The sequence below is a fragment of the Perognathus longimembris genome, chromosome 28 (assembly GCF_023159225.1).
Source record: "Perognathus longimembris pacificus isolate PPM17 chromosome 28, ASM2315922v1, whole genome shotgun sequence".
Classification (NCBI taxonomy): Eukaryota; Metazoa; Chordata; class Mammalia; order Rodentia; family Heteromyidae; genus Perognathus; species Perognathus longimembris.
The window spans coordinates 85,952,645-85,965,004 of NC_063188.1; the positions used below are offsets into that span (position 1 = coordinate 85,952,645).

At 43.5% G+C, this 12,360-nt stretch overlaps 1 protein-coding gene across 1 annotated transcript; it reads right to left on the bottom strand.

Moving 5' to 3' along the window:
* Positions 1-241: 241 nt before the first annotated feature.
* LOC125343176 (protein Red-like) lies at positions 242-1,814 on the bottom strand. The gene is made up of 2 exons (XM_048335442.1): positions 1,455-1,814; positions 242-1,261 (listed from the first exon to the last, which is right to left on the bottom strand). The coding sequence occupies exons 1-2, from the start codon at positions 1,812-1,814 to the stop codon at positions 242-244; spliced, it is 1,380 nt and encodes a 459-aa protein (XP_048191399.1).
* Between the last annotated feature and the right edge of the window lie 10,546 nt (positions 1,815-12,360).

Sequence of the window (12,360 nt, forward strand, 5' to 3'; positions counted from 1 at the left end):
ATACAATCCAATCATATTTAATACAATTAAACCATGTCTACCATAAAGTTAAATGCTGATTTTTTTTACTTGAAAATACCTCAGCTATCTTCCCATGACAGGAAGTAGCAATATATTAGATTCTTAATAGTTACACACTATGACATCATTTGAGTGATAATGACAGATTTATTATTTGCAGGTTAATCAATTTTAATGAGATCAAATGATCACAGCAACATTTTGTATACCTTCACATAGCTTATCTTGTATCTTTGTTGGGAATTTCAGCGGGTAAGCTTTGAGGATTTTCATCAGGTACAACTGGTGATGGGTATTTTAGTTTTTTGACTTCAGGCTTTCTACCTTCTTTCTTCTTCTTCTGACGATGGTTCTTGGCTTTGTCATAATCTTCCCGGAACCTCCAGGTTTTCCACTCTTCAATCATCGCAATAACATTCTTGGAGGAAATTCTGTTGCGAAGGTACTCCCTGTATTCTTCCTGGGTCTCAAAGTCCCCACGGTGTAAGTGGTCTTTCCTGTAACCCTTCTCATTCTCGTGCAATTCCTTCTTTTCCTTGTGTATCTTCTCCAAGGCACTCAGCTTGGCAGGGTAGCATTCCATATACGAATTGGTTGGATAGAAACTTCCTAGGTGCTTCTTGAGGTCCAGCTTCTTTAGGGATTCAGTGCCTTCCAGGCGAGAAGACTGGATACTCAAAGTTTTCATTAATTTCATGGTTGATTCCAGTTCTTTGCGAAGAGCTACTCTGGATTTCTCGAGAGCTCGATACCTCCTTCTCCTCCCTGCCTTGAAGGCTTGCTCTCGAAGCCATTCTCGGTTTGATTCCTTGCTTTTCTCCCCAGGGTATTCCCTGGACCTCGCCATGATCTTCTCCCACGTTGTCTTGGGAAGCCAGGGCGCACGTTCTCCAATGTTGTAAAAAGTGTAGCTGGCTTCGAAAGGCCTCTTCTCGCCCAGCTCCTTCTTCCTGTATTTCTTACCATAGATATCCTGCCTCACACGTGAAAACACCTGGGAAAGCCTGCTGATGATGGCATCACTTGTGTTCACTAAAGTGTGAGGCTCCAAGATGGGACAATCGGCCTTGTCTCGGATCACGGTGAGTGGGACATCCGATTCGGCCTCGTCATTCAGGTCTACGAGATAGGTCATGCGGCCTGGCAGGAACAAGTCATTCGGTTCAGTGTCAGGTGTGTTCTTCTGGAATACTGTTTCATAGATATTTCGTCCCAGTGGTGTTTTCAGGTCTGGCTCCTCCTGGTGATCAGATGAATAATCAGACCTTTCCTTCACCCCCCTTTCTCTACCAGTGGTTTCTGATCCAATTCTTTGAAGTAATACCACACCCCTCCCCTTCCCCCTCCCCAAATGGGTGTGTTCCAGGTCACCCCCTCCCCCATGGCATTTGTTTCTCTAGATCTAATTTGGTGACATTAATGGGGGCACTCACAGATTGTCGGTGGATGGAGGCGGCACCGATCCGTTGGCTCTCTTCATAATTCCTGGTGTTACGATTCCTCCATTCCTTGATATAATCTCCAAACCTTTCCCCTGGCTCCTTCGCTCTCTCCAATCCCTGATAGTAGAACCTGCTAGAACTCTTGCTCTTCCACTTTATGGGAGCTAATTCTTTCTCCTCTTCCTTTTCCTCCGGAATTTCAAGATAGCGAGACTTACTGGGGGAAATCCCCCGAAGTCTCCTCAAGTCCTCACTAGTGAGTTTTGACTTGAGAAATGAAAAGGGGCCATCTCCATGTTGGCTACGTAAGGCCCAGGAGTCAGTATACAGCTTAAAATCTTGCTTCGCCATATGGCCCAGCAAGAGGAAAGTCCGAGACGCTCACATGGCCTTAGCCACAGCGTCTGCCCACAATGCCTTGCGGCAGCATCTCATAATGCTGCCTGGAACACCCACGAGCCTTTGTGACCCGAGGCTTTCTGCCCCACCCTCTGCTCAACGTCACAGCCTGAGCCCGTGAAGCCGGAAAACGGTAATTTTCGCTTTTTCTCTTTTTTCTTTTCCCTTCTTTCTTTCTTTTTCTCTTTCTTTCTTCTTTCTTTTCCCTTCTTTCTTTTTCTCTTTCTTTGTTTTTTTTTCTTCCTTTCCTCCTTCTCTCCCCCACTTTCTTTCTTTTTCCCCCTCTTCTTTTTCTTCTCTTTTCTTTCATGCTGGTCCTGACTTGCTTGACGCAGAGCCTGGGCACTCAGGGTTAACACTCTTATCACCAGAGTCACAGCTCCACTTCGGGCTTTTGAGTAGTTAACTGGAGATAAGCGTCTCAGGAGCCTGTCATGGGTGGCTCAAGCCTATAATCCTAGCTACATAGGAAGTTGAGATCTGAGGATCATAGTTCAAATTCAGCCCCAGCAGGAAAGTCAGTGAGACTCTTATCTCCAATTAACCACCAGAAAATCATAAGCGGACCTGTGGCTCAAAGTGGTAGAGCCCTTGCCTTGAGCAAAAAAAGGCTCAGAGACCGCATCTAGGCCCTGAATTTTAGCCCTAGAGTTCAAGCCCCATGCCTGACACTGCCCCCCCCCCCCAAAAAAAATTCACAGGGGCTGGGGATATGGCCTAGTAGCAAGAGTGCTTGCCTCGTATACATGAAGCCCTGGATTCGATTCTCCAGCATTACATATACAGAAAATGGCCAGAAGTGGCGCTGTGGCTCAAGTGGCAGAGTGCTAGCCTTGAGCGGGAAGAAGCCAGGGACAGTGCTCAGGCCCTGAGTCCAAGGCCCAGGACTGGCCAAAAAAAAAAAATCATAGACTTTCCTTCCCTGATTTATTTCAAACCTCCATCCTGAGATCTCAGCCTCCGAAGTAGCTAGGATTACAGGTGTGAGCCAGTGGCACTTGGCAAGGGTAATTTACTTTAAATACAGATTGTGTGTTAGGTGTACATGTGGGTGCTATTTAGTTTACAGTACCCTCTTGGGCAGTTATTAATACTCTAAGAATAGTTTTAAGGGGCTGGGAATGTGGCTTGATGGTAGAGTGCTTGTCTAGCATGCATGAAGCCCTGGGTTTGTTTCCTCAGTTCCACATAAACAGAAAATGCCACAAGTGTTGCTGTTGCTCAAGTGGTAGAGGGTTAGCCTTGAACAAAATAAGTTCAGGGACAGTACCCAGGCCTTGAGTTCAAGCCTAAGAACTGGCAAAAAATAGTTTCAGTCAGAAGTCACCCTCCATATATTTCATCTAGATTATTTTTAGCTCCTTTCCCTACCCCATGTTTGCTAACGACCATAGCTGAAAATAGTTACTAGAGGGTCTGGGAATATGGCCTAGTGGTAGAGTGCTTGCCTAGTATACATGAAGCCCTGGGTTCGATTCCTCAGCACCACATATATAGAAAAGGCCAGAAGTGGTGCTGTGGGTCAAGTGGCAGAGTGCTAGCCTTGAGCAAAAAGAAGCCAAGGACAGTGCTCAGGCCCTGAGTCCAAGGCCCAGGACTGGCCTCCCCCCAAAAGTTACTAGAAATAGGCTGCTAGCTGGTATATGTGGTGCACACCTGTAATTTCAGCACTGGGAAGGCTAGATAAGAGGATTGCAGCCAGAAAATCATGAGTTCCAGGCAAATGCTGATGAAAAAATAAGAAAGAAGAGAAAGGGAAGGGCCATAAAAGAGGAAGAGGGATATAAAGAAAATAAAAGGAGAAAGAGAAAAAAGCAATTGGCTCTTATTGAGGGTGTGGCTCACTGGCAGAAAGCTTGGCAAACATACAGGACTCAGGGTTGTAGTCCCAGGAGAGAGAAGAGGGAAAACAAGGTTAAACCCCATCCCCCAAAAAAAGGGGCTGGGAATATGGCCTAGTGGCAAGAGTGCTTGCCTCGTATACATGAAGCCCTGGGTTCGATTCCCCAGCACCACATTTATAGAAAATGGCCAGAAGTGGTGCTGTGGCTCAAGTGGCAGAGTGCTAGCCTTGAGCAAAGAGAAGCCAGGGACAGTGCTCAAGCCCTGAGTTCAAGCCCCAGGACTGGCAAAAAAAAAACCCCAACAACAAACAAACCACAAAACAAAACAAAAAACAACCCCAAAAAGTCTTGTTGCTGAATCAGGAAGTATCCAATGGATATGGTTGAATCGAGACAGACCTAGTTTGTGCTCACTAGCACCCATGGCTAAATCTCTATTGGTTTTTTTTTTTTTTTTTTTTTTTTTGCCAGTCCCGGGCCTTGGACTCAGGGCTTGAGCACTGTCCCTGGCTTCTTTTTGCTCAAGGCTAGCACTCTACCACTTGAGCCACAGCGCCACTTCCAGCTTTATCTTTTTAATATGGTGCTGAGGAATCGAACCCAGGGCTTCATGCATGCAAGGCAAGCACTCGACCACTAAGCCACATTCCCAGCCGTTGTATCATATTATATTGATTGTTCTGTGATAGAGTCTGACTATGTAGTCCAACCTGGGTTGGAACTCGCAAATCCTTTTGCCTCTGCCTCTCGAGTGCTGAGATTATAGATGTGTGCTACCATTTTTATCATCCTTTATCTTAGACAACAGAAGATTACTACATTTGATTTGTACTTAAGCAAGAGATAACACCTTGAAAGTTATCTGGGTCCTTTTTAAAAGATTATTTAGTACAGCATTATTAATTAGGAGCTGGATTGCAAACCACCTGAAATTCTACCAATAGAAAACTCTCAGTGGAATAACTTGATGTAGCATCCTTGGTATGTGGAGGGAGGCAGGGTTGGTTTCAGGACCCTCTATGAGGATCAAGACTCTTGCTGCTCCAGTCTCATATAAAATGGCTTAGTGTTTGCACAGAACCTATGCACATCCTCATGTGTACTTGTAAGTCATCTTGAGATGATTTCTGGTGTCAAATACAGACTAGATGCTATGTGAATAGTTGTGGTACTGTATTGTTTGGAGGAATAATGCCAAAAAAAGGCCAGTATGTGTTCAGTAGAGGCACAGTTTTCTTCCTGAATATTTTAGATCTCTGGTTGATTAAATCTTTAGATTCAAATTTGTAGATACAGGGGATCAATAGTCACGATTTGAGATATTCTTTGGCTCTAATAAGAACAGAGGCAATAGAAATTGATTACCAAAGGTTACCACTAAGTAAAAACAATCAAGGAATAGGTCATTATGTATTGCATACCACCATTTATGTACCATGGGGAGAGATATAGAGATATATTGAGATACATGTATGAGCATAAAATAGAAACTGATAAAAATTGCTTGCTCTTGTGGGGAGTGTCTGGGTGGCTTGAGGGTAAGGGTGGGAGACTTTATTCAGTCCTCCCTCTGGATTCATGGGGGAAGGTTCCAGAACGTACCACCCACAGATTCCCAGAATACAGTGGTTTACTAGTTACATATAACCTATGCATATCCTGTAGGATTTCCCCCCTCCATTGTGGAGCTTGAACTTAGGGCCTGGGCACTGTCCCTGAGCTCTTTTGCTCATGGTTAGCACTCTACCACTTTGAGCCACAGCATCATGTCTGGTTTCCTAGTGGTTCATTGGAGATAAAGAGTCTCAGGGTCTTTCCCTGCCTGGGCTGGGCTTTGAACCATGATCCTCAGATCTGAGCCTCCTGAGTAGCTAGGATTACAAGTATGAGGCACTGGCACCTGGTTTAGGATTCTTAATTTTTTTTCTTTATTGTCAAAGTGAAGTACAGAGTGGTTACAGTTTCGTATGTAAGGCAATGAGTACATTTCTTATCCAACTTGTTGATTCTTAAATTTTTAAATATTTAAAATTTTAAATTCTTAAAATCTTTACTTATAATACCTAATGCAAAGTAAATACTTTGGAATAGTTGTTATACTGTTGTTTTGGAAAAATAGTAAGGAAAAAGTCTGGCCAGCACTGTGGCTCATGCCTGTAATCCTAGCAACGCAGGAGACTGTGATCTGAGGATTGAGGACTCAGGTCACCTCAGGCAGAATAGTCCTCAAGACCTTTATCTCTAAGCAAAAAGCTAGACTTGAGGCATGGCTGAAGAGGTAGAACACTATCTGTGAGTGAGAAAAGAGAGACAGTGAAGCCGAGTCCAAGCCTTAGTATCAGCAAAAAGAAAGTTTGCACATGTTCAGTACTGACACTGTTTAAAAAATATTTTCTGCTGAGCACTAGTGCCTTATGCCTGCAATCCTGGCAACTTAGAAAGCTAAGAGAGTTGCAGTTCGAAGCTAGCCAGGCAAGGAAGTTCTTATCCCTTATTATCTCCAATTAATCACTAAAGCTGAAAGCAGAGGTGTAGCTCAAGTAGTAGAATGCTATACTTGAGCAAAAAAACCTAGGCCTCAAGTTCAAGCCTCAGGACCAGCACACACACACACATACACACACACACACATTTTCAATAGTGATGGGTTGAATCCACAGATACAGACCCCATAGATATGAACAGCTGACTATATATCATTTGTAATCTTGAATTTTGAACCATGTGAATATATTACTTGCTTCCCCACAAAATGAATGAAATCAAAATTAAATAACAACTCAAAGGAAGGCAAAACAATATGGGTTATCTAGAAGGAGGTAGCAGGTGACCCTGTTCATCTGCAGAACTATTACAGGTAACACCCTGTAGCCCTTCTAGTAGCCCTCAGTTTGCAAATATGTGGAAGCCATGTAAATTCCTGAGATAAAAAAGGTGGAGCCTGAGTCCTTCAAAAGCTAGTGCTCTTTTCTGATAGGTTGAGAGGGCCCTGAGGGGAGGGGCTGTTAGCTGCCAGAGGAGAGATGTAGGAACACTTGAGAAAAACCACCATAGATGATTGCTGGGAAAGGCAGATTTTTATGGGATGTGGTTGGGTTTACAAGACCTCTAGGGTAGTTGGGAGATAGTGGAATGGAGCTGCGCATTCCAGGGAAAGCTGCAGAGCCATCTTCTTAGGAACCCATCTTAGTGTTTTGTCCCAGAGTTCCCAGAGGGAGGGGTTGAACTTTCTTGGCAAGCAGCTGCTGGGGCCTAGCCAGGAGCTGGACTAGCAGAAGATTCCAGGGTTGGATGGGAAAAAGCCACTGACTTTTATTAGGAAAATTCTTATCTACAGTAGCATCAAATAACACTTCCAAGGTGAGGGACTGCTGATTCTCTCTTTTTTCTATCTGTTTTCTTTTTCTCCTTGAGGTGTTTGGGATCCGGACAGAGATGGAATCAGATTGACATCTTGCATATAATTCACCAGAGAAGGGGCCCCCAAGGGAGAAACTAGACTTAAAAAAAAATCTGGGCAGGTGGCTCCTCAAGCAGCTAACTTGAATATAGAGACTGAATGCTGTTAAGATGTTGATATGAGGGCAGGGGATATGGCCTAGTGGCAAGAGTGCTTGCCTCGTATACATGAGGCCCTGGGTTCGATTCCCCAGCACCACATATACAGAAAATGGCCAGAAGTGGCACTGTGGCTCAAGTGGCAGAGTGCTAGCCTTGAGCAAGAAGAAGCCAGGGACAGTGTTCAGGCCCTGAGTCCAAGCCCCAGGACTGGCCAAAAAACAAAACAAAACAAGATATTGATATGAATTATTTGTTGGGGGGTATTATTGTTGTGATTATGTGTACAATGATTCCTTCTTCCCAAATGATATATACTACAACGTTTGTGGAATATCTGGGAAAGGCTTCCTAATTTCTAGTAGCAGCTGGGTGCTGGTGGCTCATGCCTGTAATCCTAGCTACTCAGGAGGCTGAGATCTGAGAATCGAGGTTTGAAGCCAGCCCAGACAGGAAAGTCCATGAGACTTTCTCCAATGAACCAGCAAAAAGTAGAAAGTAGAGTTGTAGCTCAAGTAGTAGAGTGCCAGCCTAAAGTGAAAAAGCCAAGCAAATGCACAAGGAAGATCCTGAGTTGAAGCCCCAATTCTGGCACACACAAAAATGTTCTCTAGTAGGGAGAAGGTAGGGGAGGAAAAAGCAAGTAATAGATAGATGACACCAAGTTGGTCATAAATTGGCAATAGTGATTCTAGATGATGCAAGAGTTCATCAGGCTTCCCCTTTTCTCTCCTTTCATGAAAATATTAAATTTCTTTTGTGTGTGTGTGCTGGTCCTGGGGCTTCAACTCAGGGTCTGGGTGCTGTCCCTGGGGTTGTTTTTGCTCAAAGCTAGCACTCTACTATTTGAGCCACAGCTCCATTTCTTGTTTTGTTTTGTTATTAATTGAAGAGTCTCATGGACTTTCTTGCCAGGGCTGGCTACAAACCATGAGTCTCAGATCTCATCCTCCTGAGTAGCTAGGATTATAGGCATGAGCTACCTAGTGTCTGGCTAAATATCTTTTTCTTTTTTTAATTAAATTTTATTGAGAAGGTGATGTACAGAGGGGGTACAGTTACATAATAAGGTAGTGAGTACATTTCTTGTCTTGTTTGTTATACCCCCCCTCATCTTTCTTTTTAAATATCTTTTTCTAATGTTGAAAAAACAAAAACTGTTGAAGTGATTTCACTTGCACCTAGTAAAATCTGTCCTGCGAAGTCTACTTGTGTGCTGTTTCTCCTTGGGCTTGATTAAGCTTCCTTACATCTCCCAGACTAGGGAGACACTCAGAAGTAGATAAGTCACATCTTTCTGCTTATGGCTGGGCACACAAATGCAGTTAAAGGTAGGGTGAAAGTCTAGTATGGGGCTGGGAATGTAGCTTAGTGGTAGAGTGCTTGCCTAACATCCATGAAGCCCTGGGTTCGATTCCTCAGTATCACATAAACAGAAAAAGTCAGAAGTAGCACTGTAGCTCAAATGGTAGAGTGCTAGCCTTGAGCAAAAGAAGTTCAAGGACAGTGCCCAAGCCCTGAGTTCAAGCCCCAGGACTGGCAAAAATGTCTGGTATGGTGATCAGCATCTGTAGGCCTATCTGCTCCAGAAGCTGAGGCAGTAGATTTGTGCTACCATGCCTGGCTTTGCTACTGTGTGTGTGTGTGTGTGTGTGTGTGTGTGTGTGTGTGTGTGTGTATGTATGTATGTATGTGTGTGTGTGTGTATGTGTGTCCTGGGGTTTGAACTCAGGGCCTGAGTATTGTCCTTGAGCTTTTTTGCTCAACGCTAGCATTCTACCACTGGAGCCACAGCTCCACCTCTGGCTTTTTGGTGGTTAATTGGCTATAAGAATCTCATGGACTTCGGTGCCCAGGCTGACTTCAAACTGAGATCCTCAAATTTTAGTTTCCTGAGTAGCTAGGATTATAGCCATGAGCCTCTGACACTAGCTATCTTCTTCTTTTTTTTTTAGTTAAGACTCAAAAGAATTAGAGTACATTAGTTGTACAAGAGAGTTTCAGTGTGATATTTACATGCACGCATGCAATGCATTCTGATAACACTTCACTCCCTTCATCACTCCCTTTTAAAAACAATTTCAATAGATTTCATCGTTCCGTTTTCATTTATTTGCCATTTTTCTAAGAATGACTTGATTTATATTTCATTTGAGGTTTTATACGGGTATCCAGAAGAGTGTATTCTGAAAGCTTATGAATTACCACTTACCTTTTGGTTTTCTGTAACTTCAAACTCTAAGGATTTTGAACGAGAAATGTCAATTTCACACTTTGAGTTTATTTTGAAAAGATTAGGTACTTGTTCATTGTAATGTGAAGGGTATATTTTTCTTCTATGCTTTGGTAGTATTAAAAAATTAGTTCAGTTCAGATTGGACATAGGGCTGGAGCCGAAGTGGGGCTCAGTGGTAGTGTTCTTGCTTAGTGCATGAGGCCCCTGGCTTCTATCCCCAGCACTGAAAAAAGAAAGACTCAACTTTAAAATTTCCAGGCAGAAGTCTAGCTACCCTTAGGGTTTTGAGGTGTGTGTGTGTGTGTGTGTGTGTGTGTGTGTGTGTGTGTGTGCACACGCACGCATGCATGCACCATTCCTGGGGCTTGAACTCAGAGCCTGGGCAGTGTCCCTGAGTTTTTGTGCTGAGGTTATCACTCTACCACTTGAACCACAGGCTACTTTGACTTTTTGGTGGTTAATTGGAGATGAGAGTCTCATGTGCTTTCCTGTCCCAGCTGGCTTTGAACTGGGATCATCAGATCTTTGCCTTCTGAGTAGCAAGGATTACAGGCTTGAGCCACCAGCACCTGACACCTTTATGTTTTTCAGTAAGAAGTAAACATACACACAACACACATACACACACACACACACACACAAACCCACACACTATTGCACTAATGAGAATCCTCTTTACAAATATAAGCTTTTATTGGGGTTCAGGAAATGACACCCCAGAGTATTTGGAGCTGAAGAAAATGGCTTGGAAAGCAAAATCTTTCTGATCTTCTTTTGCCCTTCTCTCTCCTGCTTTCCTTTCTCACCCAAGAAATTCCCTTTTTCCCAAGTAAGGTTATAAGAACTAGGCCCTCTTTCCCCACCCCCCCCAAACCAACCATAAATCGTAGGAATACTACTTTGTCCTTTCTTTTACTTTTTTGAATAAGAGCCTACTGGAAAGAAACCCTGATCTGCCTTGGATGGTAGTTCCAAGACCTTCATTCCAGAAGTTCCTGGCCTTTGTATACTTGAGAATGCTATTGCATAGAAACATCTAGAGAAATCTAGTCACATGTGCCTTGTTGGGCTGGATTCACTCAATGCATTTCCATTAGTTCACACTCTTTTAAAAAAGTTGTTTACAGAGAGATTATAGTCACATAAGTCATATAGAGTACATTTCTTTTGAACAATGCTATCCCTTCCCTTGCTGTCTCCCAGCTGTTTCCTCCCATCCCCACTCACAAATTCTATAGTTCATTTTCATAGTGTCCAGTGAGTACCATTGCTACATTTGTCCCTCCATTTCTGTGGCCTCCTTACCCTCCCAAAGACTGATAAACAAACAAATAGGACAAAAAGAAAAGAAAACCAAAACAGCAACCAAGAAACAAATCTTTTCTTTCCATTTCTTAGAGTTTATTTCAATAAGTATTTCATATAATCAGATGCACATAGGCATTGTGCTGGTGTATTCCTCTCCTAAGAATATCCTTCTTTGGTCTCATTATGTATGAATGCCTAGAGACCTATATAATTTATCATGTCCCAGTATTTTAGATCTAGCTTCTGCATATGAGAGAAAACATGTGCTGTTTGTCTCTCTGTACCTTACTTAACATAATTTGTTTTATTTTTGTTTTTATTTTTTTTGGCCAGTCCTGAGCCTTCAACTCAGGGCCTGAGCACTGTCCCTGGCTTCTTTTTGCTCAAAGCTAGCACTCTGCCACTTCAGCCACAGCCCCACTTTTGGCCATTTTTCTATATATGTGGTGCTGGGGAATTGAACCCAGGGCTTTATATATATGAGGCAAGCACTCTTGCCACTAGGTTATATTTCCAGCCCCATAATTTGTTTTAGATCCATCCATTTCCCTGCAAATAACGTAGTATCACTCCTTGTAATGGCTGTCTGAAATCCCATTGTGTATAGGTATCATATTTTTCTTTTTCCGTTTTTGGCCAGTCCTGGGCCTTCAACTCAGGGCCTGAGCACTGTCCCTGGCTTCTTTTTGCTCAAGGCTAGCACTCTGCCACTTGAGCCATAGCACCACTTCCGCCTTTTTCTATATATGTGGTGCTGAGGAATCGAACCCAGGGCTTCATGTATACGAGGCGAGCACTTTACCACTAGGCCATATTCCCAGCACCTAGGTATCACAGTTTTTGGATCCATTTATCTATAGTAGAGCATCTGGGCTGTTTCCACATACTCTTTTTTTATTTTTACGTGGATGAGGGCTCAGTGACTTAGTCCAGGTTGTAGCTGGAACAGCTGCAGATTCTGAAGGGCTTATGTTTTTTTTCTTCTAGAAGATCTGAGAGGACACAGTTGAGGTGGAGGGCCCGAGATGCTGTGAACGCAGGAGCAAGGCACATGTCACAGAGAAGGGATTGCTTGCTCTCAGTCGCACCATGTCCCTCAATAGCAGGGTGACTTCAGTAAGGTGATTGCCCTTAGGAGAAGACATAGTCCTCCAGCTGCTCTGCCATGCTTGGATGCCTCTGTCAAATTATGATGCACTTATGAGGCCCTTACTGGATACACCCAGCGGATGCCGGCACAGTGCTGTGGAGAAGTCAGCAGATGCTTGCACTGTAGTCTTAGATTTCTAGCCTTTAGAACTGTGAGCTACATAAACCCCTAATCCTGGTAAATCACCTAGACTTGTAGAGTCAGGTATAATAACAGAAAGGTGACAAAGACAAGCACATGGATATCTGCCTCAGGGTCTCTTCCCTGGGGAACCCAACCTATCACCCTAAGCAAATTCATTTGTCTCCCCAAGTGTGTGGAACAGGAGGGAAAAGGATACAGGAGGGAGTGATACATGTTGGCATGTTCAGAGGACGTCACAAGGGATTGTTGTATGTTCTT